This window comes from Carcharodon carcharias, chromosome 16, assembly GCF_017639515.1.
Source record: "Carcharodon carcharias isolate sCarCar2 chromosome 16, sCarCar2.pri, whole genome shotgun sequence".
Classification (NCBI taxonomy): domain Eukaryota; kingdom Metazoa; phylum Chordata; class Chondrichthyes; order Lamniformes; family Lamnidae; genus Carcharodon; species Carcharodon carcharias.
Genome location: NC_054482.1, coordinates 9,317,318 through 9,338,788, shown reverse-complemented (window position 1 = coordinate 9,338,788; position 21,471 = coordinate 9,317,318). Strand labels below are relative to the sequence as shown.

The 21,471-nt window shown below is 40.3% G+C and overlaps 1 protein-coding gene across 5 annotated transcripts in view; it reads right to left on the bottom strand.

Moving 5' to 3' along the window:
• trmt13 (tRNA methyltransferase 13 homolog) overlaps positions 1-21,447 on the bottom strand; it is a 32,567-nt gene extending 11,120 nt beyond the window's left edge. For 3 of the 5 annotated variants that reach the window (XM_041207665.1, XM_041207667.1, XM_041207668.1), the window contains exons 1-9: positions 21,051-21,447; positions 18,269-18,315; positions 14,345-14,411; positions 13,166-13,228; positions 12,990-13,059; positions 7,884-7,990; positions 3,038-3,205; positions 2,859-2,931; positions 2,681-2,755 (exon numbers count right to left, since the gene is read on the bottom strand). In XM_041207665.1, the coding sequence (XP_041063599.1) occupies positions 2,681-2,755; positions 2,859-2,931; positions 3,038-3,205; positions 7,884-7,990; positions 12,990-13,059; positions 13,166-13,228; positions 14,345-14,411; positions 18,269-18,315; positions 21,051-21,203 (823 nt within the window). In that variant the 5' untranslated portion in view covers positions 21,204-21,447. The remainder of the gene's footprint in view (positions 1-2,680; positions 2,756-2,858; positions 2,932-3,037; positions 3,206-7,883; positions 7,991-12,989; positions 13,060-13,165; positions 13,229-14,344; positions 14,412-18,268; positions 18,316-21,050) is intronic. The other 2 variants (XM_041207669.1, XM_041207670.1) reach the window with 2 other exon arrangements.
• Between the last annotated feature and the right edge of the window lie 24 nt (positions 21,448-21,471).

The following is a 21,471-nucleotide window of genomic DNA, read 5'->3' as shown; positions in this document are numbered from 1 at the left end:
ACATGGGGCAGTCCCTGAAGCAGATTTTCCATGGTAGGCTGGAAAATAGCACATGCCAACGAGACCCCAAAGGGTAGTCGGGTATATTGATACAATCCTCAATGTGTATCGATGGTCACGAATTCCCTAGAGCCTCCTTCCAGCTCCACCTGCTGGTAGGTGTGACTCATGTCAAGTTTTGAATATGTGATATCCCCTGCCAATTTTGAATATAATTCGTCAATCTTCAGTGTCGGGTGTCTATCAAGTTTAGTCACTTTGTTTACAGTTACTTATAGTCACCACATAAGCGAATACTTTGGTCTGGCTTCAGTAGGGGTACTAAGAGTGTCACCCACTTGGAAAATTGCACTGGTTGTAAGATACCCAACTTTTCCAGTCTGGTTATCTGTCTTGACCTTGTCCCATAGAGCATAAGAGACTGGTCTGGCTGTGATAAATTTGGGGGTTGCGGTAGGGTCTACAAGGATTTTGGCTTGTAGCCCACGAATCCTTCCTAGCTCGTCACTGAAAATGGAAGCATACATTTGTAACAATTCCTGCAAGTTTCTCATTCTAATTTGAAAAATCTTGGCCCATTGCAATTTTGAGCCAGTTATGACCAATTAAACTGGGGCCTGCCCCAGCTACTACTACAAAGGGTAAATTTGCAGACTGATCCCTATACTGCAGAAGGACTTGGCTTATCCCTTTCACTCTTATTTCTTCATCTGTATATGGTTTTAATTTAGTGTCCGATTTTTCCAAACTTAAAGGCTGGACTCCTTTATTCAAGTATCTGAACGTATGTTCTCCTATTCAGTATGACACTGAAGTCCCAGTATCGACCTTCATCTTGATGGGTTGTTCATTGACTCTAATGACTACCTGGATTGGGTCAGTTCTACCCACTTTCCGGTTGTATAATGAATAGATGTCAGATTCTGTTTCCTCCGGTTCTTCAACGAGACAAGATTTTGCGATTTCTAGCTTTGTTTTTAAAATGCTGTCTCAGCCTATCTTGACAGTGCCACATTATGTGACCATTGTGCTGGCGGAAAAAACATTCGATATTTCTGGACCGTCGATCATCTGCAGGCTGCAAGGATGCATTTCTCTCGTTAATGTCGTGGGTTTTCATTGTAGTACTGTTGTTCTTCAATGGTCTGTACATAGTGGGCGTCCCCACCTTTCTGCGGAGTCTGACGTTTCGTGCCTTTTGTTACCAGCCTTTCCCGCCCTACAAGATGGACAGCGCCACTTTTTGTACCTTTTATTGCCTCAGAGTTTCTAACAGTGCTCTCCATGACTGTTGCCAATTTTAATGCCTTGCTGAAGGCTAGAATAGTTTCAGATAACAATCGTTTTTGAATAGCATTGTCCCTGATCCCGCATATCAATCGGTTTCTCAACATGTCACTAATTGAAATTCCGAACTCAAAATATTCTGTTAATTCCTTTAAGGCAGCTACATAGCCAGTGATTGTCTCTCCTGGAAGCCTATTCCTCGAATTGAATTTAAAACCCTTTATAGTAACTGAGGGTTTTGGCTTTAGGTGATTTTTTTTTTTTACAATGTTTACTAACTCGTCGAAAGTCTTCGTATCGGGGGTGTTGGGTGATGTGACGCTGCAGATCAGCCCATACATTTTGTTCCTGCATGTGGACAATAAAACAACCTATTCTTGTGCTCTCCCACGATGTCGTAAGCAGTAAAGAAGAATGCTAGACATTCGACATAATGAGACCAGTCATTGAAAACAAGGGTCAAATGGTTTAAGATGCCGAACCCACGGCATACTCGATACTGCATACTAAGGAGACTGCACTTTCAAACAGCTTTCAAGGTAGTGGCAAATTATGTAGCCGTCTTACTGCGGCTTTCTTGATTGCCATCAAATGATCCGGTTTATCCCGTCGCCAGTTTTACGTTTTTGGTTATCAGGTTCGCTTTGTCCAGCGAATGCTAGCTCTTGATATTAACATATTAGTTGGTGCTTGAAACAATATAGGCAGAGAGACCGTTTAACTGAACAAACACTGGTAGTTTATTGGAACTATGAACAGAGCACTAACACCATGTGTGCTTCTTCAATCATCTCCAGCTCTAGATTTGCAGTTACCCAAGAAGCCCGCGCTGTGTAGCGATTGGGCGATACAGTCACATGGTCAACTAACTACATTCTCTTAAAGGTACATAGGACTCCACTTTAGCGCATCCATCATGTAATATTTCAGATATTGCATTATAGTCCACAAAGTGGCAATAATAAATAAATTTGTACTGGCAACAGCACACATCAGGGCAGGAGTTAGTACAGCAGGTGGACTAAACATTTTCATGTCTAGCCATCATATCTCAATAACAATCTGTATCACCATTCTATTTGCATCAATATCAGCTGATATTCTGAAATTCAGCATTTTAGTATAATTTCATCTATCCAGATTATTCAGACTATGTCATAATTCCATTAAATGATAAACATCTCAGAGACAGTGCTAGTAACAGAAAGGCAATGACATTTGTTGCAAAAAGTATTGGGACTCAAATTCACATACACAACAGCATGCTATAAAGTATTACCTTCTGTAGTACTCAAAACAATTTGAGCTTTGCAAAAGGTGCTTGAAACTGCTGAATGCCAAATTGAAGACTTACTTCATTTTCATATTCAGATTTCATTAAATTCAATCATACCTGTAGCAGCTCCACACAAATGCTTGCCAATTCCAACAACAGGTAGTCTTTCTCTTACAAGAAGGGGTACCTTACCTGTAAAAATATAATACTAATTATGTTATAACCAGAAAACAGGACAATCTTTTAAAAGGAGAACAAAAATATAATTACGGAAGTGTACAAAATTTAAACTTGCCTAGGCTGAGATCTTCGATGTCAATTTGAAGCCGCTCAAACATTGAGCCTCGATTTTTATGTTTACCATCTACCTTTAAAAGATAATGTTACATTTGTACAGTTAATTTACTGAGATGTTTGCAATATTATTCCAAGCAGATAATCAATATTTGTCACTTGATTGCAGCAAACGATTACCTTGAAACGTGTAGTGGCTCTCTCCACAAGGAGGAAGTAAACATTCTTGACATCTTGTAAAGCAAGATCTATCCAATGGGACAACTTTCCCCGACCAGCACCAAACTCCACAAAACATCGGTTTGATCCAAGCAAACTCAGTCTTTCCAAATTACCAGTAAGTGAAGCCTGGAACATTACAATTTAATCCCTTATGGGTTAACAGCACAAGATGTCAATTAAGCCAGAAAAAAATATATACTTTTATGATCCCTTCTCCTGGAATGGCTCAGATGTTTCAATTTGTGAGCCATCTAGTTTAAGAAGTTGCTAAATTCAATCTCTCCTGTATCGGATAAGTTAGCTGACCTATTTCAGAGATGTCAGAAATCAGAAATGTCCACAAAAGTGCTAGCAGTGGCCTTACTACTCTGAATCAGGGAGTGGCAAAGTAACTAAAATTATACAAATGACAGAACAGCATGAGGTACACTATCAATCCACAAAGGCTGGAATAACCCTATACTAAGACGACTAAGGATTTGTTCAGTATGAAGAGTGTGAGAGGAGGACCCTGGGACAGGCAGTCAGCAGAACCTAGAGGACCTAGTCTATCTAGAGGATCTTACCATCTAGGCTATAGTCAAGTAGGAGTAAGGGTAAAATAAAAGCAAGTGTCCATATTCTATTTAGGTAAGATGTGTCTGGGGAGCTCAATCCTATGATTGTGGAAAACCCTAGATGCTCCTAGTGGTCTGGATGACCATGTGTGCAGGAGGTACCTCTAACTGGAGCAACTCGAGCTCTGGGTTTTGGAGCTGGAGTGGCAGCTGGGGGCACTAAGATGCATTCATGAGGCTGAGAGGTTTGTGGGTAGCACGCTTCACGTTCACCCTGCAACTTAAGGAAGTGCAAGCAGAGAGGGAATGGGTGAACACCAGACAGAAGGGGACCAGGCAGGTAGTAAGGGAATACTCCAAGTGCATCTCACTCGTAAACCATCTTTTGGCCTTGGAAAACAATGAGAGTGATGGTTCCTCTGTGGAGGCCAACCAAAGCAAAGGTGGTTGAGCTGCTCAGGGGGAGAGGAAGAAGTGTGGAAGGGCAATAGTGGTAGGGGATTCATTAATGAGGGGTGTAGACAGGCGCTTCTGCAGCCATAGAGGTGGCTCCAGGGTGGTACGTTGCCTCCCCGGTGCCAGGGTCAAGGATGTTACGGAACGGTTGCAGGACATTCTGAAGGGGGAGGGTGGACAGCCAGAGGTTGTGGTCCATGATCGGACCAATGACATAGGAAGAAAGAGGAATGAGGTCCTGCCAGCAGACTTTAGGGAGTCAGGTAGGAAATTGAAAAGCAGGACTTCAAAAGTAATCATCTCCAGATTACTCTCGATGCTGATGCCACACAGTAGAGACTATAGGAACAGAAGGATAGAGCAGATTAATACGTGGCTGGAGAGATGATACAGGAGGGAGGGCTTTAGATTCCTGGGGCATTGGGACCATTTCTGGGAGAGGTGGGATCTGTGCAAGTTGGACGGATTACATCTGAACAGGGACTCCAACATCCTAGCGGGGAGGTTTACAAATGCTGTTGGGGCAGAATTAAGCTAAATTGGCAGGGAGTTGGGATCCTGAAAAGTAGTTCAAAAGGGAGAGAAGCTGAGATGGAAAGTTAAAATGCTAATGAGGCTGGAAGGCAGAGGAAACATAGGCTAGGGAAGAAAGAAGCGAGTTTAGCAAAGCTAAATGGAATATATTTTAATGCAAGGAGCCTGAGGAATAAGACAGACGAGCCGAGGGCACAGATAGGCATGTGGGAGTATGATATCATCACCAAGACTTGGCTAAAAGGACAGGACTGGCAGCTCAACATTCCTGGTTATAGCGTATTCAGAAGAGTTAGAGAGGGGGATAGAAGAGGGGGTTGCAATATTGATCAAGAAATCAATTATAGTAGTGAGGAAGGATGAGATCTTGGAAGGATCATCAAATGAAGCCACATGGGTAGAAGTAAAAAACACAAAAAGGACAAACACATTGTTGGGTGTGTACTAAAGGCCCCCAAACAGTCAGGGAGAGATAGAGGATCAAATATGTAATCAAATTTCAAAGAAATGTAAGAATAATAGGGCAGTAATAGTTGGGTATTTTAATTACCCAAATGTTAACTGGGATAGTTTTAGTGTGCAAGGTAGGGAGGGAGCATAATTCTTAAATTGCATCCAGGAGAACCTTTTTAGCCAGTACATAGAAAGCCCAACAAGGGAGGGGGCAGTTCTGGACCTAATATTCAGAAATAAGCCCGGTCAGGTGGAAGGCGTATCAGTAGGGGTGCATTTTGGAGATAGTGACCACAACTCAGTTAGATTTAGGATAGTTATGGAAAAGGATAAGGTTGGGCCGGGAATAAAAGTGGGGAAAGGCTAATTTTACTAAGATGAGATGTGATTTGGCCCAAGTGGACTTGCAGACAAAACTGTGTCAGATCAGTGGGAGGCATTCAAGGAGGAAATAGAGAGAGTACAGGGCAAATAGATTCCCGTAAAAGACAAAGTGGGGGACCAAGTCCGGAGAACCCTGGATGTCAAGGGACACAAAGGTTAGGATTAAGAAGAAAGAAGAGAACCTTATGGCAGATACCGAGGGCTCAATACGGCAGAGTGCTTAGAGGAGCATAAAAAGTGCAGAGGGAAACTTAAAAAGGAAATTAGGAAAGTTATGAGAGTGCACGAGAAAGCATTGGTGATTAGAATAAAGGGAAACCCAAAGGGGTTTTTTAAACATATAAAGAGGAGCAGAATAACTAGGGAAAGAAAAGGGCCAATTAGGGACCATAGAGGTAATTTGTGTGTGGACCCGAAAGATGTGAGTGCAGTGCTCAATGAATACTTTGCGTTGGTCTTCACAATGGAAAAGGATGACGCAGATGGAGACATCAGGTGGAAGGCTGTGAAATATTAGAGGAAATTAACAGAGAGAAGAGGTACTAGCGGGTTTAGCAGCTTTAAAAATGGATAAATCTGCAGGCCCGGATGAGATGTATCCCAAGCTGTTGATGGAGCCAAGGGAAGAGATAGTCATTTTCAAATCCTCTCTGGCTACAAGTGAGGTGCCACAGGACTGGGGGGCCGCTAATGTTGTCCCATTATTAAAAAAGGGAGGAAGGGATCAACCAGGAAATTACAGGCCAGTCAGTCTAACATCGGTGGTGGGGAAGTTTCTAGAAAGAATTCTGAGGGACAGGAAATATCTGCACTTAGAGAGACACGGATTAATCAGGCATAGTCAGCATGGATTTGTTAAGGGAAGGTTGTGTTTGACAAATTTGCTCGAATTTTTTGAGGTAACCAGGAGTGTTGATGAGTGTAATGCGTTTGATGTGGTCTACATGGACTTTAGCAAGGCTTTTGATAAGGTCCCTCATGGCAGACTGATCAAAAAAGCAAGGGCCCATGGGATCCAAGACAAAGTGGCACGTTGGATCCAAATTTGGCTAAGAGGCAGGAAGCAGAGGTTGACAGGAGAGGGATGTTTCTGTAACTAGAAGCCTGTTTCCAGTGAGGTTCCGCAGGGCTCGGTGCTGGGGTCGTTGCTGTTTGTGGCATACATAAATGATTTGGACTTAATGTAGCGGCTATGATCAAGAGGTTCGCGGATGACACAGAAATTAGTACGGTTGTAAATAGTGAGGAGAATAGCTGTAAACTGCAGGAGGGTATCAATGGACTGGTCAGGTGGCAGAGCAGTGGCAAATGGAATTCAGCCCGGAAAAGTGAGAGGTAATGCACTTGGGGAGGGCTAACTAGGCAAAGGACTACACTCTGAATGGTAGGACCCTGGAAAGCACTGAAGATCACAGGGACCTTGGTGCGCATATCCACAGATCCCTCAAGGTAGGACGGCAGGTAGATAAAGTGGTTAAGAAACCATATGGCATACAAACCTTTATTAGCCAAGGAGGGAGCAGAGAGGTTATGCTGGAACTGTATAAAACCCTGGTTAGGCCACAACTGGAGTACTGCATGCAGTTATGGTCACCACATTATAGGAAGGATGTGATTGCACTAGAGAGGGTGCAAAGGAGACCTACCAGGATGCTGCTTGGGCTGGAGGGTCTGAGCTACAAGGAAAGATTGGATAGGCTGGGGTTGTTTTCCTAGGAGCAACGAAGGTTGAGAGGGGACCTGATAGAGGTGTATAAGATTATGAGGGGCATAGGTAGGAAGGCACTTTTTCCATTAGTAGAGTGGTCAATAACCAGGGGGGCATAGATTTAAGGTTAGAGGTAGAAGGCTAAGAGGGGTGTTGAAGGGAAATTTTTTCACCCAGAGGGTGGTGGGAGTCTGGAACTCACTGCCTGAAAGGGTGTTTAAGTCAGAAACTCTCCTTACATTTAAGAAGTATTTAGATATTCACTTGTGTTGCCATAGCCTCCGGGGCTATGTGCCAAGCACTGGAAAATGGGATTAGTGTAGTCAGATCTTTGTTGACCAGCACAGACACGATGGACTGGATGGCCTCCTTCTGTGCTGTAGACATCTATGAGTCTATATAAGTTTCACATTTTTATGTGAAAATTACCTGTGCCTAATCAAAAAAAGGTCATGTATTTGATAAAATGTGAATGTCACCATTTTATTTAAAGAAAAACTTCCCTGGAAGCAGATTCATGTGCAGAGTAAAGCAGATACATCTCTCACACCTGCAGCTCTTGCTGCCTTTTAGAAACAGTAGATAAATAATTACTTCATCACACATTGGAGTACAATCAGCCCTTCCCTGGTTGAAGTAATAAAATGTGCACTATAGCCATACAAACAAACCAGTTTTTAATTCAAATCATGTATATACCTCTATCTCCTACCTGCTGCTTCAAATGCTTAAAGGCAAAATCTCCATTTTTTGGATCATTCAGAGCTTCCTGCAGTGCAATGTGAGTTAATGTTTGGTCTGTCAGCTTAGAATTCAAACCTGCAGATAATAAAAACAGATATTTTGAAAACCTAAGTAACACATTAATTTGGTTTTAAAATTGCTTTGGGCAAGAGTCCCCCATTAAAACAAAAACTAGAAGGTGCTGTCTTCCAAATCTGTCTTTTTTTCCTGAAACTCCTTGCTTGAATAACTCCAATCTGGTTTTTGCCTCTTCCACAGCAGTGAAACAGCCCTTATCAAAGACTCAAATTACATCCTCTGTTACTGTGACCACATTGTACCATCCCTCCTAGTCCTTGTTGATCTCCCTGCAGCCTTCAATGGTCGACCACACCCTCCTCCAATGCCTCTCCTCTGGTATCCGGCTGAGTGGGACCTCCTTCACTTGATTCCACTCTTAACTATCTGAGCGTAGCCAGGGAATTTCCTGCACTGGCTTCTCTTTCCAGTCCAACACTGTTACTTATGGAGTGCCCCCAATCTTGGTTCTCTTCTTCATCCACATGCTGTCCTTTGGCAACATCATCCACAGGCATGATATCAGCCTGTGTACACAGCCATCACTCAGCTCTACCTCACCATCACCTGACATCTCCATGGCTCCTGCGGTGTTTGCCTACTTGTCCAAAATCAAGTCTTGCACGAGCACCATCTCCTTCAGTTAAACTTTGGTAAGACTGAAATTATTGTCTCCAGCCATACCCCCTAAAAATTCTGTTCCCTCACTATCGGCCCTTCATCCTCCTTTCCAATCACTGTCTCAGGCTGAACCAGACTGTTCACAACTCCAATCTCCTATTTGACCTTGAGCTGACCACACATCTTGTCCATCACAAAAACGTTTACTCCCACCTTGTAACATCACTGGTTTCTGGCACTGCTTCAGATCATGTCCTGTTGAACCTCTCCACCATGCTTCTGTTACTTCCAGACTCTCAAGCTACACCTTCCATTGGCTTCTCATTGTAAACTCTTCTCCTTCTATCGTAAAGGACACTAAACCCACTCACCCATCAATCGCCCTTGTGCAATTGACTTGCATTAGCTTTCGTTCCACAATGCCTCAAATTTAAAACCCTTATCCTCATGTTCAAATCCTTCTATGGCCTTTCCTATCTCTGTACTATCCTCCAACGACTGTGTTCTCCAACCCCTGACCTCTTGTGACTGTTAAATGTCAACAGTGGCTCAGTTCATAGCACTCTTGCCTCGAGTTACAAGGTTGTAGGTTCAAATCCCACACCAGGGCTTGAGCACAACAATCTAGGCTGACCTTCTGGTGCAGTAGTGAGGGAGTGCTGCATTGTCAGAGGTGTCGACTTTAGATGAGATGTTAAACCGAGGTCCCTAATTCTTCAATGAAGAATGGATTATGTAGTTCGTGGCCTGCAGTGCTGCCTACCCCTGGGAATCAACAGAAATCTGTGCAGTACTGGTAGAAGCAACGGTTTGTGAATTATTTTATCCCCCATAATTCTGGTTGCTAGTTCAGGACCATAATTATTACCTCACTACACAAAAGCCATCAAAATTCTCCAAATGGTACTTTAAATGGAGTAGAAAAGGATAAAAAGTCTCTTTTTTGAAGAACAATTTAGTCGGGTATTAGTAGATTGTGTAAGGCCATTACCCAAAAAGAAAACAGGAGCATGTAAAGTAGCACAAGAGCAGGCTAATGGAAAAGAGTTGGAGAAGCAAGTCAAGTCAAAATCCAGCACATGTGATCCTGAGCAGAGTAATGGTAAAGAGGTGAAATCCAGAAGTAAAGATCGTAAACAGAGTAAAAGCAAAGAGAGAGCAAAACAGGCCAAATTGAAATCTTAAAGTCAAGAATGAAGTAAAAGCAGAGACCAAGAAAAAAGGGCCAAATCAAAATCTAGAAACCAAGATAGAGAACAGAGTAAAGACAAAGATAGAGGGAAAAGGGACAAATCTAAAAGTAAAGATAGGGTAAAAGAAAAAGTAAAGAAAGGGAAAAACATACAAACTCAAGAAGCAGAGGCAGGGAACAAAAACACAAATAAAGCTGGGTTAACCAGTAGTAATGATGCAGGACAGGGCAAGGGTAAAGATCAGGAAAGAGCAAAATCCAAAAGCAAGGAAAGGGATAGAAGTTGGAACAAAGAAGGTCAAAGGAACAGAGATAAAGAACAGAAAAAAGAGCACAATAACAAAAAAACACTAATCTACACTGACCATAATCCGCTAACGTTCATTGAGAAGTTTAAAACTCGAAATGCGAGACTGTTTAGATGGAGTCTATTGTTTCAACCATTCAACATAAAGATTGTTCACATTACCAGTAAAGATAATGTGATTGTGGGTGTATTGTCTCAGGTGTAAATTACTGAAATTAGTTAATACTTAAGACTGTCTAAGGGGGAAGGATGGATGAATGTGTGTAAATCTCGTGTTTGTTGTCTATGCATCACATACCCTGTGATGAAATATCTTTTAAATGGCGTTTCATCTTTTTAAGGGTGGAGGCATGTAAAGAACATGTTTTTATTTTTTCTTGGACTGTGGCTCTAAGGTTGGACTGTGGCTTTAAAAACTACCTTGTCTGCAGTTTAAAAGAGATGTTCAATGGAGGAGGAAGAAGAAAATCTACAATGTTGCTATCCTGGAACAGCGTGTCCCAGGTTGGACAGAATGGTGCTGGAAAGGAGACCTGGTTTAAGAGGAAACTGCCTAGCGACAGCGTTTTGATTGGCTCCTGACCAAGTGGCCAGGTTGTGTGTGAGGATAGTTCAGTAGATCAGCTCCTAGCTGAAAAGAGGAAAGACCTGAAACCTTTCTCTTCTGTGTTTTGCAAGACTCCATTAATCCTACCATAGTAGCTAGTCTTACAAAACACAGTAGAGAAAGGTTCCAAGTCTTTCCTCTTTTTGGCTAGGAGCTGATCTACTGAACTATCCTTACACAGAACCTGGCCTCTTGGTCAGGAGCTAGCTATTCCTCACATCGCTGTATCCTCTTTCATTGAGAAACCCCAATCATGAGGAAAAGGGGAAAGACCACCAGTAGAGATATTAAAAGCAAGTTTTCATCAGAGAACCATAGACTGCAAGTGCTAGGAGACCACCCCGTGTCAGCCACAACAACCTGCAAGGAATTTGGAAGAAAGCAATCAAAGTTAACCCATCTAATCCTGAACTCCAGAATAGTGCTATTGAACTGTTTTATCTCACCGTTAAAATCCAAGTTTTGTGTGTCTTATGTATGAGTGTGTGTGTGTGTGTGTGTGTGTGTGTGTGTGTGTGTGTGTATATATAGGGGTTTAATAAGGGGTAGAGTTTAAGTTATAGCGTTAAAAGTTAGCAGTCCTATTTCTTTCTTTTGCAACTGGTTACAGACAATTTGTTTAATAAACAGTTATTTACTTGTTAAGTTTACAAACCTGGTGCTCATATTCTTTTAACCTAAATTAAACATTTGGGCAATTCAGTGGTCTGATTAAACTTTTCACATTTGACACGGCTTGGGGAGCAGTGGGGCTTGATATTACAGCGCATTATCCCCAGTGAGTCGTGACAATATCAATGATTAAAATTCAAATGGAGGAAAAATGAAATGATAAAGATCTTGTTAAACAAATGTTAAGCAATATGAATGCCTCTCCTATACAGGTTGGATTGTCTTTTTCTCTTGGCCAGTAGCCAGTTAACAGGGATATTCAATTTGTTCCTTTTGGATTTGCTTATTTTGATAAGTGCTGAACTACCAAGATGTCAAGAAGTTCTCAAATAATATAGTGCTTTGCTTTTCTCAGATATTCATATGCATGTTTTTTTAAAATTCTAAGAAATAAAAGTCTGTCATTACATGTTTCAATCCTCAATCTTTTTTCCCCCCAAAGACACCCTCCATCGCATGCTGCCTTCTGGTAAAGGAAGGCTGGTCTGAGTTCCAGAATTCACAGGTGCCACTTACATTGGTTTGTCCTCGAACAATAGAAAGTATGTTTCACAAAGAGTGAGCCAGTCTGCCCACCCCCCAACCCAGCCCATAAGGTTTGGTACAACATTAAGTGAATTTCAATAAAAGTTGAAGTATTAAGAAAAGAAACAATTGCTGAGCAAAAATAAAGCAATGTCATAGAAATAAATTAAGTTAAAAAAATGTAATTAATGAAAATGACCAGAGTGTGAGAGGGTCAGAGTGAGAGAGGGTCAGAGTGTGTTTGCCAGGCCCACTCCCAACCTCAGGGTGCTCACTCACTCACCTTCAACTACTGAGTGGGTGTGTGTATGTGTTGGTGTGTGGTGATGAGAGTGAGTGAGAAACCTGAGGGAGTAAGGCAGATGTACACTCTTCTCACTCACACATTTTCACTCACTTCCACCCACACTCTCACTCACTCACTTCCTCCTACCCATTCTCTCACCCCCACCCTCCCACTCACTCCCACCCACCCTCACCCACTCCCCGATTCCCCCCCAACCAGCCGATTTCATTAGGGAGCCTATCAGCAGCAAATGTGGGAGAGAAACAGTTTGTGATTGGAGGCGCGGTTCTTTTCTGAATCTTCCACACTACGTACCTGTCTGACCAGCATTTTGTAAACTAGCTCAGGGTGCTATACAGAATGGCCTCAGGAGCCACAGTCTGCTGGTTCGACAAATCTTGTCTAAACTAGTCCAACTGAGTGAATTGTCTGACACCTTCAGCTTTGTGGGGTAACTACTCCTATGAATAGAACTATTCCACATTTTTCTACTTTCAAAGGACTGAATGTTTAGGATAAAACAAAAAACTGCGGATGCTGGAAATCCAAAACCAAAACAGAATTACCTGGAAAAACTCAGCAGGTCTGGCAGCATCGGCAACTCTTTTCTTCTCCGCCGATGCTGCCAGACCTGCTGAGTTTTTCCAGGTAATCCTGTTTTTGCTTTGAATGTTTAGGATATTTGCTGTACATTTCTGATGGTTTTTTCTTAAACATAATCCTAGACAGCATAATATGCAAGTTAAAATTTTCTTTAATTTACATCACTTTCCTTTAAGCTGTGTATACGTGTGGCATAATACTCACTGCTAGTTGCCTTTAGGAGCTTTTTGATCATTTTCTCCAGTTCTTCTTTGGATAGAGCACAAATGGAAACCTTGGATATATTTAAGAGATAGAATAATAAGTTGCTTTACTGAAGAGAAATTAAAGGTAATCATTAAAGAATACTTATCTGATTTTCACCTCATGGGAAGCTGTACCTGTTGTCTGGGTGTCTCCATTGCATCCTCGTAACCCCCATTGATACCTTTAATATAGTAAATCTGAAATGTGAAAAACAAAGTAGGAGCAACAAGGATTAGAAAAAGATTAAAGAAATTAAATAAAATGCATTTCATTGCAAGATTCTGTATGTGGTCTCTGTTAGTTTAAAAGAAAGAAAATATGTAAATAGAAATTTTAAAAGAACTTGATTTTCTGGCAGGCACATAGGAATAGAAGTAGGCCATTCACTTGCTTCAGCCTGTTCTGCCATTCTATTAGAACATGGCTGTACTCAAACTCTTTTACCTGCTTCTTCTCCATATTTCTTGATATCTTTACCAAACAAGAATCTATCAATATCAGTCTTAAAACTTTCAATTTACCTTGTAGGTTACCACAACAATAAATTCTGCTTAAATTCAACCTTGATTCTGGTGGGAACCTATTTAATAATGATGTATATATGGAATTTTGGGCGCTCACATTGGGTTTTCCATGCCCTTTATGGTTGCTATGATAGAAAGGGTAGTACAACCTGTACCCTGGAACACTAACTTCCTCCTCAACAAAGCCTTTAGTCATCTAATTTAACTGTTCAAACTCCTGCTTGTTGTCCACTTGCCTCTACTAAAGGCTGAAATTTAAATGCATATTGTTTCAGTGTGATAATCTTTTAAATCAAACAGGTTTCCATCTGTTTCAGATGAAGTTACATTGTTTCATAGTTTGCCATTGTGAGATTTGAACTCTTGATACTCTTTCGAGTACAAACCTGTTTCCATCTGTTTCAGATGAAGTAAAGGAAAACCTGTAACTCTTTCGAGTACAAACCTGTTTCCATCTGTTTCAGATGAAGTTACATTGTTTCATAGTTTGCCATTGTGAGATTTGAACTCTCGATCTCAGGGTTACAAACCCAGTACCATAACCACTTGGCTATTTAGGCCAAGCTGTTTCAGTGTGATAGTGCTCCATTCTCTTGTTAACTCATGACTAAATTGACTAGTTTACCATATGTAGGTGCTTTACATGATTGTGATTAGCACGTGTTGGGCACTTCATAAATATCACACATAAATGAAAGCCAAACTTTCTACACTTGAATAAAATCAAAGTTCATGAAAGTACTTTATGTAGACCAAAAGAAAAAAAAACTGACATCTTATAAGACTTACAGGTTTGGGTTTTTCCCTTGAATTACACTTTTTCAAATGCTTTTCTAGTTTGTCTTCATCAACTGTGCTGGAAAAAAATAATTGTACTTTATATATTGTAGTGAGTAATTAAGACTCTAATCACTTTTGCTTCAGTATTACGTATTACTTTCAAAGTGCAACAACCATATCAGTGGTACATCTACACCCCATATGGAGATGAGACTTTTTTTTTGCTAAACTACCATTAAGCGTAAAACAAAGGATGCTATCCCCCCAACGCAATTTCTGTTGTACTAAAGAATAAGTCTAGGAAGTACTAAAGGATAATGTTAAAGAATATCTTAACCAGTAAACGTCATAGGGTTTAACAGAGTCAAGGAAAAAAGGAGCTTGCGATAAGCATGGTGAATTTGAAAGACACCTGCAAATGTGGAGCAGTTCAAATTAAACAGTTGTAAATCAGGGTAAAGGACTTGCGCGCTCTAAAGCACTGGAATGTGCAAGGATCTGCAATTATTTTAAGCAGTTTAGAGGAGGTGACTGAATGTGTAGCTAGTGGGTTTGATTACGTTTTTGCAGGTGGAAAGATATGAAGCAAGGCAATAAGATTTAGGTTCAAAATTCAACAGTTTAGGAGTATGATGATTGAATGCTCTGCCAAGAATGGTAGAACATTGGTGGGTGGCAGGATGGGGAGTATGAGTGTTCAGAAGGATGAAGAGAGTAGGCTAAGACATAGAGACAGAGGAAGTCAGAGGCTGGGGAAAGGCTATTTAGGCATTTATAGATGATGAGAATTATTCAATCCATGCACTGGGTGAAAGAAAATTAGTGGAAGTTGTTAAAGACAGGATTGATAAATAAATATGATTTACTTAAAGATGCAAAATGAACAATGAAGTTATGGGTAAATTAAGACATCCAGGATAGAGTTAAAGAGAGACTGTTGTGAACTTTGTAGAAGTAGAACCTGAAGATGACAAAGGCCTGAATTAGAATTTCAGCAGCAGTTGGAAAGGATTGAAGTGTGCATGGTTTTTAGTGGAATCAGCTGACCTTCAAAATCAGTAGGATGTCAGCCTGGAAGATCAATTCAGGAACAAATTGGACACTGAGGATACATACTATTTGGGGGCTTGGCCTAAATAGCTAAGTGGTTATGGTACTGGGTTTGTAACCCCAAGATCAAGAGTTCAAATCTCACAATGGCAAAACTATGAAACAATGTAACTTCATCTGAAACAGATGGAAACGTGTTTGTACTCGAAAGAGTTACATACTATTTGGTGTGGCTGAGTAAATATGGTGGGTGGGCAGCAGCAGAATGATGAAATTGGGAGCCGGAGTTGAACAGAATAGCTTCAGTATTGCCAGCATTAAACTGGAGAAAATTCTGGCTTATGCCTCACTTGATATCAGACAGCACAGTAGTCATCTTTGAGAGTTATGGCAAAGCAGGATATTGTTCAGTGCTAATGCAGGCATTTATTTATTTTTAAGGATAATGTAATGTGATGAAAGGAACATTCCTATATTGATTTCATACAGGTTTTAAAATAGCTAGATTTAAATTGGAAGCTATCCTTTGTAACAAATATGGATAGTTGACTTCAAACAGTATGCCTGTGAAAGGCAGAACTAGGAGGAAGTCACATGTTCAATTTATCTTGAATTAAAGGTGACAGTTAAAAACATACATCTGTAAAACCTTGTAGTTGTAACACACGTACCAAAAGATGAATAAATCTGATAAAGCAGCAATAATCTCACATTTATGATGCATGATATTTGATCTTGTTTCTGGCTATAAGATTATGAAAACCTAGTTGCCAAGCTTTGGCAATACTCATCAATTGAAGGGTTCTTGAGCACAGTATTTCGATGGGAGCAGTAAAACCACTGAAAGAAGATTGAACAGATTGACTGGAAAGACCATCTGCTCTGCCAAGGGTACTCAACCCAACTGCATGACATGCAAACTTACTAGGTTATTGTCCATAGGAATGCTCCTCAATTGCACACTAGTGAAAACGTGGTCAATAATCTATTAAAGCTGGTGTATATCATCTGAAAAAGCTTTGATTTTTTTTCTGTAGATAGGATAGAGGCAAAGGGCAAGATGTTGCTGAAAGGCCATCATCCAGTATCTATTGCACTTGGCTGACATATCCTCACTGTTAATATTCCAGGACCTCTTATGTCCACAATATTTCTGAAAATGCCCTGCAGAGATTAGATCGCTGGTGATAGGGCTCCTAATGCTTTGCACAGAAGTGTGGACAACTCCTTCTTATCATTGCTTTCCTTCCTATCCCACAGCTCATTATTATTTTCCAAGGCAGGTTGTCTTTTCGTCCCTCCCAGAAGATGACATGGTTTTGGATGGACTGGGGTGGAAGTTAGAGGGGAAGGAAGTAGCGCCTAATCATGATGCTCCAACCATCAGGTGTCAAGAGATGGGTCAACTGGTCTTCTGCTGCTCATCATTTTATCTTCCTAATGAACAAGGTGGACACTTCTGTGGAAACAAGGGCAACAATATGTAATAATACATCAATTTAAAATAGAAATAGGTACTAATAGACACTACCAAGACAAAAAGGATTTATGCAGGTCAAGTGCATTGGTGGGGTATTTCTAAAAAACTTTCTATATACATATTAGAGACTTTATAGTTTTATATAAATGATGTTGCCTAAGTTGAAATTTATGCTCAATGCTAGTCAGTAATAGGACAAACACATAAAACTTAAATACAATATTTACTTACCAGACTACAGGGATGAGAGAGATGGGATTTGTTCCTCAGCAACTAACTTCAACAGCTTCATTATTATTGTTTCTTCAGGCTATAGATTACTTTTTTCTCCCAGTGAAACTGAGGCTCCCAATGTACTTTTCAAACTTCATGTGTTGACGTTGACATTCTTTCTCGCCATCCTTTTGATATTATGCTAAGGAATTTTTGCCATCCTGAAGCTTCAACGAATTTTAAATATTTATTGTTTTTTCTTATTTTAGCAATCCATATGCAAGTCTTCTCTCTGGAGTAGATAGTGTCTACTACATCAAGAAGAATTTATCATTGCACTCAATACATTTGCACATTTAATATTTTTGTTACGACCATTGATTCAGTAACCCCAACATTCCAACCAGTTAGTGGTAGAGTGCTATCTGTTTACAGAAACTTGCAAGAAGGAATAACTACTACAAGTTTGGAAAAGGAGCAGTGGGAGTATGTTATAAACTCCTTCCCCTTTTGCTTTAAACATTCAAATGAAATACCTGCCTTTTCTTGTATCACTTTGTTCATTTCTTCTTCCAAAATGTTATGTTTCAAATGAAAATTGTTTTAAGTATAAGCTAACACCCCATGATCTAATGGTGATAATGAACTCCAGTGTGTGTACAAGATCAGGGTTTTTAAACCAAGGGCAGAGGAAAGAAAAGGACTTGCATTTACAGGGTATCTTATCACGTCTAAGAAAAGGCTGAAAGTATTTACATACAACAAATCACCTTTAAACTGCAGCAACTTACAGTATACAATCAAAAATAGTAAGCATTTTGCACAAAGCAAGAACCAAAAAAGGAAATGCATGGTTAGTTAATCTGTTTTGGGTGTTGGCAGGTATGAACAAAGAATATCAACGAGGACTTCCCTTTTCCTAATATTCATTAGGACTTTTAATCTTGTCCTAAACCAGTGATCAGGCGGTCAGGACCTTGGTTTAACATCTCATCCAAAGGATCACACTCCCTCAGTATGTTACTAGAGTATCAGACTAAACTACATAGTTAAGTCCTGGAGTGGGACTTGAACCCACAATCTTCTGACTCAATGAGAGTGCTACCAGCTGAGTCAAGCTGACCATTTAATTCATCTTTAACATGGTTAAAATACACTCACAGCAGTTAATTTCTGCCCATTGTACTTACTGTTTTGGGTCAAGGGGACATGGAATTCTTCTTCTTTGGTTTTCACCCTGCAAGGAAATATTAAAAATATTTAACTTGAACATGTGAATTGGCAAACTTTTTTTACTTAGGAAATTGATAACAGCAATTAAATCTCCAGTTAACAATTAACGATCCACATTGCTCTGCACATTTCAGATTGTTTTTCAGAGCTCAACTTTAGAACTACCAAAAAATAGTTCAATTTTTGATGCATTGACATTAAACAATAAAGGATAAGTATTGGACATTTAGGCTAGTTTAACATCTCAGCCATATATATATTACACTAAGTTGTAAATGAATTAGAATGTCCTACAAACGAACATCAAGATGACTAAGTGCATTTTTGATGGCCCACCATCAAGCCTTTGCTCTTGGCTGCAGCTCTCTCCCTGGCTGCTTAATCAAATTTAAGCAATGTGCATACACTTCAACATTCAGTTTCTCACAAAGTAGGAATAGAGTCACTGATAAACAGAATAAATCACAGAAAGTGAAACTAAAATTGCAGAAATATTAAATAATTATTTTGCTTCAGTATTAATTAGGAAGACAAATTAGATGGATATGAGATTGGAAGATGACATCAGAAATGATAAACCACATTTTAAATAAATAAGGAGGAGAAATATTAAATGAATTAATCAAACTCAAAGACAAGAAAAATCCCTGGTCCAGATGGATTGTATCCATGCATTTTAAAGGAATCTAGGGGAGAGATAGCAGAGAGTGCATTTTTAACAATTTGTTAGAAAAATTGTCAGTAGACCGACAACTTAGGATAGAACATGTTCAGACAACTAGAGACAGCTGAACATCTGTGGTAGGAAAGATAATGAAATCTTCTATTAAAGGAGAAAATGGAAAAACATCTAGAAACCAGAATATAATAATGAATAGTTAACATGGATTCAAAGGGGACAAACTTGCTTGACTAATCTCATTGAATTCTCTGAAGCGGTAACAGAGAGTAGGTGAGCATAATGTCATAGATGGGATACATCAAGATTTCCAAAAGACCATTGATAAGGCACCATATAATAGACCTATTAATAAGGTCAGAGCATGCAAAGTCAGGGGACAAGTAGTAGCATGTTAGCTGGCTGCAAGACAGAAAACAGAGTAAAGGAGAGCTACTCAGAATGACAGAAGGTGGGAAGTGAGCTCCCAGAAGGATCAGTGCTGGGATCCCTGTTGTTCACAATTTATATTAACAACTTAGTCTTCGGAATAGAAAACAAAACTTGTAAACACAACTTCAATACCAAACTGGGAGGATAGTCAATATGGAGGACTGCAACAAATTACAGGGTATTAATAAACTTTTAGTGATGTATATCTGTATCCCTAGAACCTTTTGCTCCTCTACTTACTCTTATTTTTCATCGATTAGATGGCCTCCTTTTTCTTCTGAGCAAAATGCAACATCTCACACTTAATCTATATTCAAGTTAATTTACAACACAAATTTATTCATGTTTATCAATACTTAAAAAGGAGCTGGACAGTTACATGAGAATGATAAATTACAGGATTACAGACAAAAAGGGTTGTGGGACTAGACATGACTGAAAGAGTCAGCACATGCACAACTGGCCATATTCCTTGGAGTTTAGAAGAATGAGAAGTGATCGAATTGAAATATTTTGACAGGATAGATGCTGAGAAAATGTTTTCCCTGGCTGGAGAATCTAAAACACAGGGTCACAGTCTCAGAATAAAGTGTCAGCCATCTAGGACTGAGATGAGGAGAAATTTTTAAATGTATTTACCTCAAAGAGCATTGGATGCCCAGTCATTGAGCACAATCAAGGTAGGCTGATAGATTTTTGAGAACTAAGGGAATCAAGGGATATGGGGAAAGTGTCAGAAAGAGGGTTGAGGTAGATGATCAGCCAAGATCTTATTAAATGGCACAGCAGGCACGAATGGCCTACTCCTCTTACTTCTCAAGTTCTTATGAACTGTGTACTGCCCTGCAAGTTTCTATGAATGTCTTCTTGTAAGTCTTCCTCAGTATCAACTATACATCCCAACTGGAGGTGTTTACATTGTTCCTGTGTTAAGGCTTGATGTGTCAGCCATGGCTCAGTTTGTAGCACTGAGTAACATGGTTCCAAGTCCCATTCCAGGACTTGAACACAAATATCAAGGCTGACACTCCATGCAGTACTGAGGGAATGCTGCACTGTCAGAGATGTCATCCTTCAAATCAAAGGATAAACTGAGAGCCCATCAGCCCCTTCTGGTGGATACAAAAAATCCCGAGACACTATTTTAAAGAAAAGCAGGGGAGTTATCACCTGTGTGCTAGCTAATATTTTATTCCTCAATCAATATTAGAAAACCATTTTTTTGGTCATTAACACGGTTATATTATGCCACATTTCACTGCTGCATTGCAATCATGTACCCAGTAACAATGAATGATCTCTGCATGTTTATCAGCCACATGGAGCAGCAGCAAAAAAATACACTGGATGAAACTCCAGCATTTTGAGTCTAGAGTGTGATTATTTTCTAACTTATGAGAACCAGAAGGTATAACAATCATATCGCTGTTTGTGGGAGCTTGCTGTGCAGATTAGCTGATCCATTTCCTACATTAAAAGTGATTCGACTTCCAATGTATACCATAAAAGGCTTTGAGAGGCCCGGTGGTGGTGAAAAGCGCTATATAAGTACCATTTTAAAAATATTAACATGACTACCAAGAACAACTGTTCGTTGTCCTTTTCCAATTAATGAGCGGTTGGCATACTTCTCTTTCTGGTGCCGTATTCGCATGTTCCCCGCAGAGACGCTTCCCCTCTGCAACGATCATTTTGCAATATCTCTTCTTCTTTTCCACGAAGTACCCGCATCTCCCTGGCAGAGGCGCCTGGATGCCATTTGCAGCCTTCTCGCCGGTCATGTTGGCAGCGACTCTCCTGCACCACCTCAAAAGAAAACACAGGCCTGTGCCAGGGCCTCCCGCTTTTCAGACTGACCCCCACCCACCTACCTACCTACCCAAAGCATAAAAGCTGGTCGCAGGGGCGCGCGAAATGAAGTGTTCTGCAATCTCGGAGTAGAGTTTTACCAAGCTAATAGGAAATGAGACGCTTTGATAGCCGCGCCTCCCAGGGTAAAAAACCACAAGCCGGACTGGGTATGCCGGAAGGAGCCGAGACCGAAGGTTA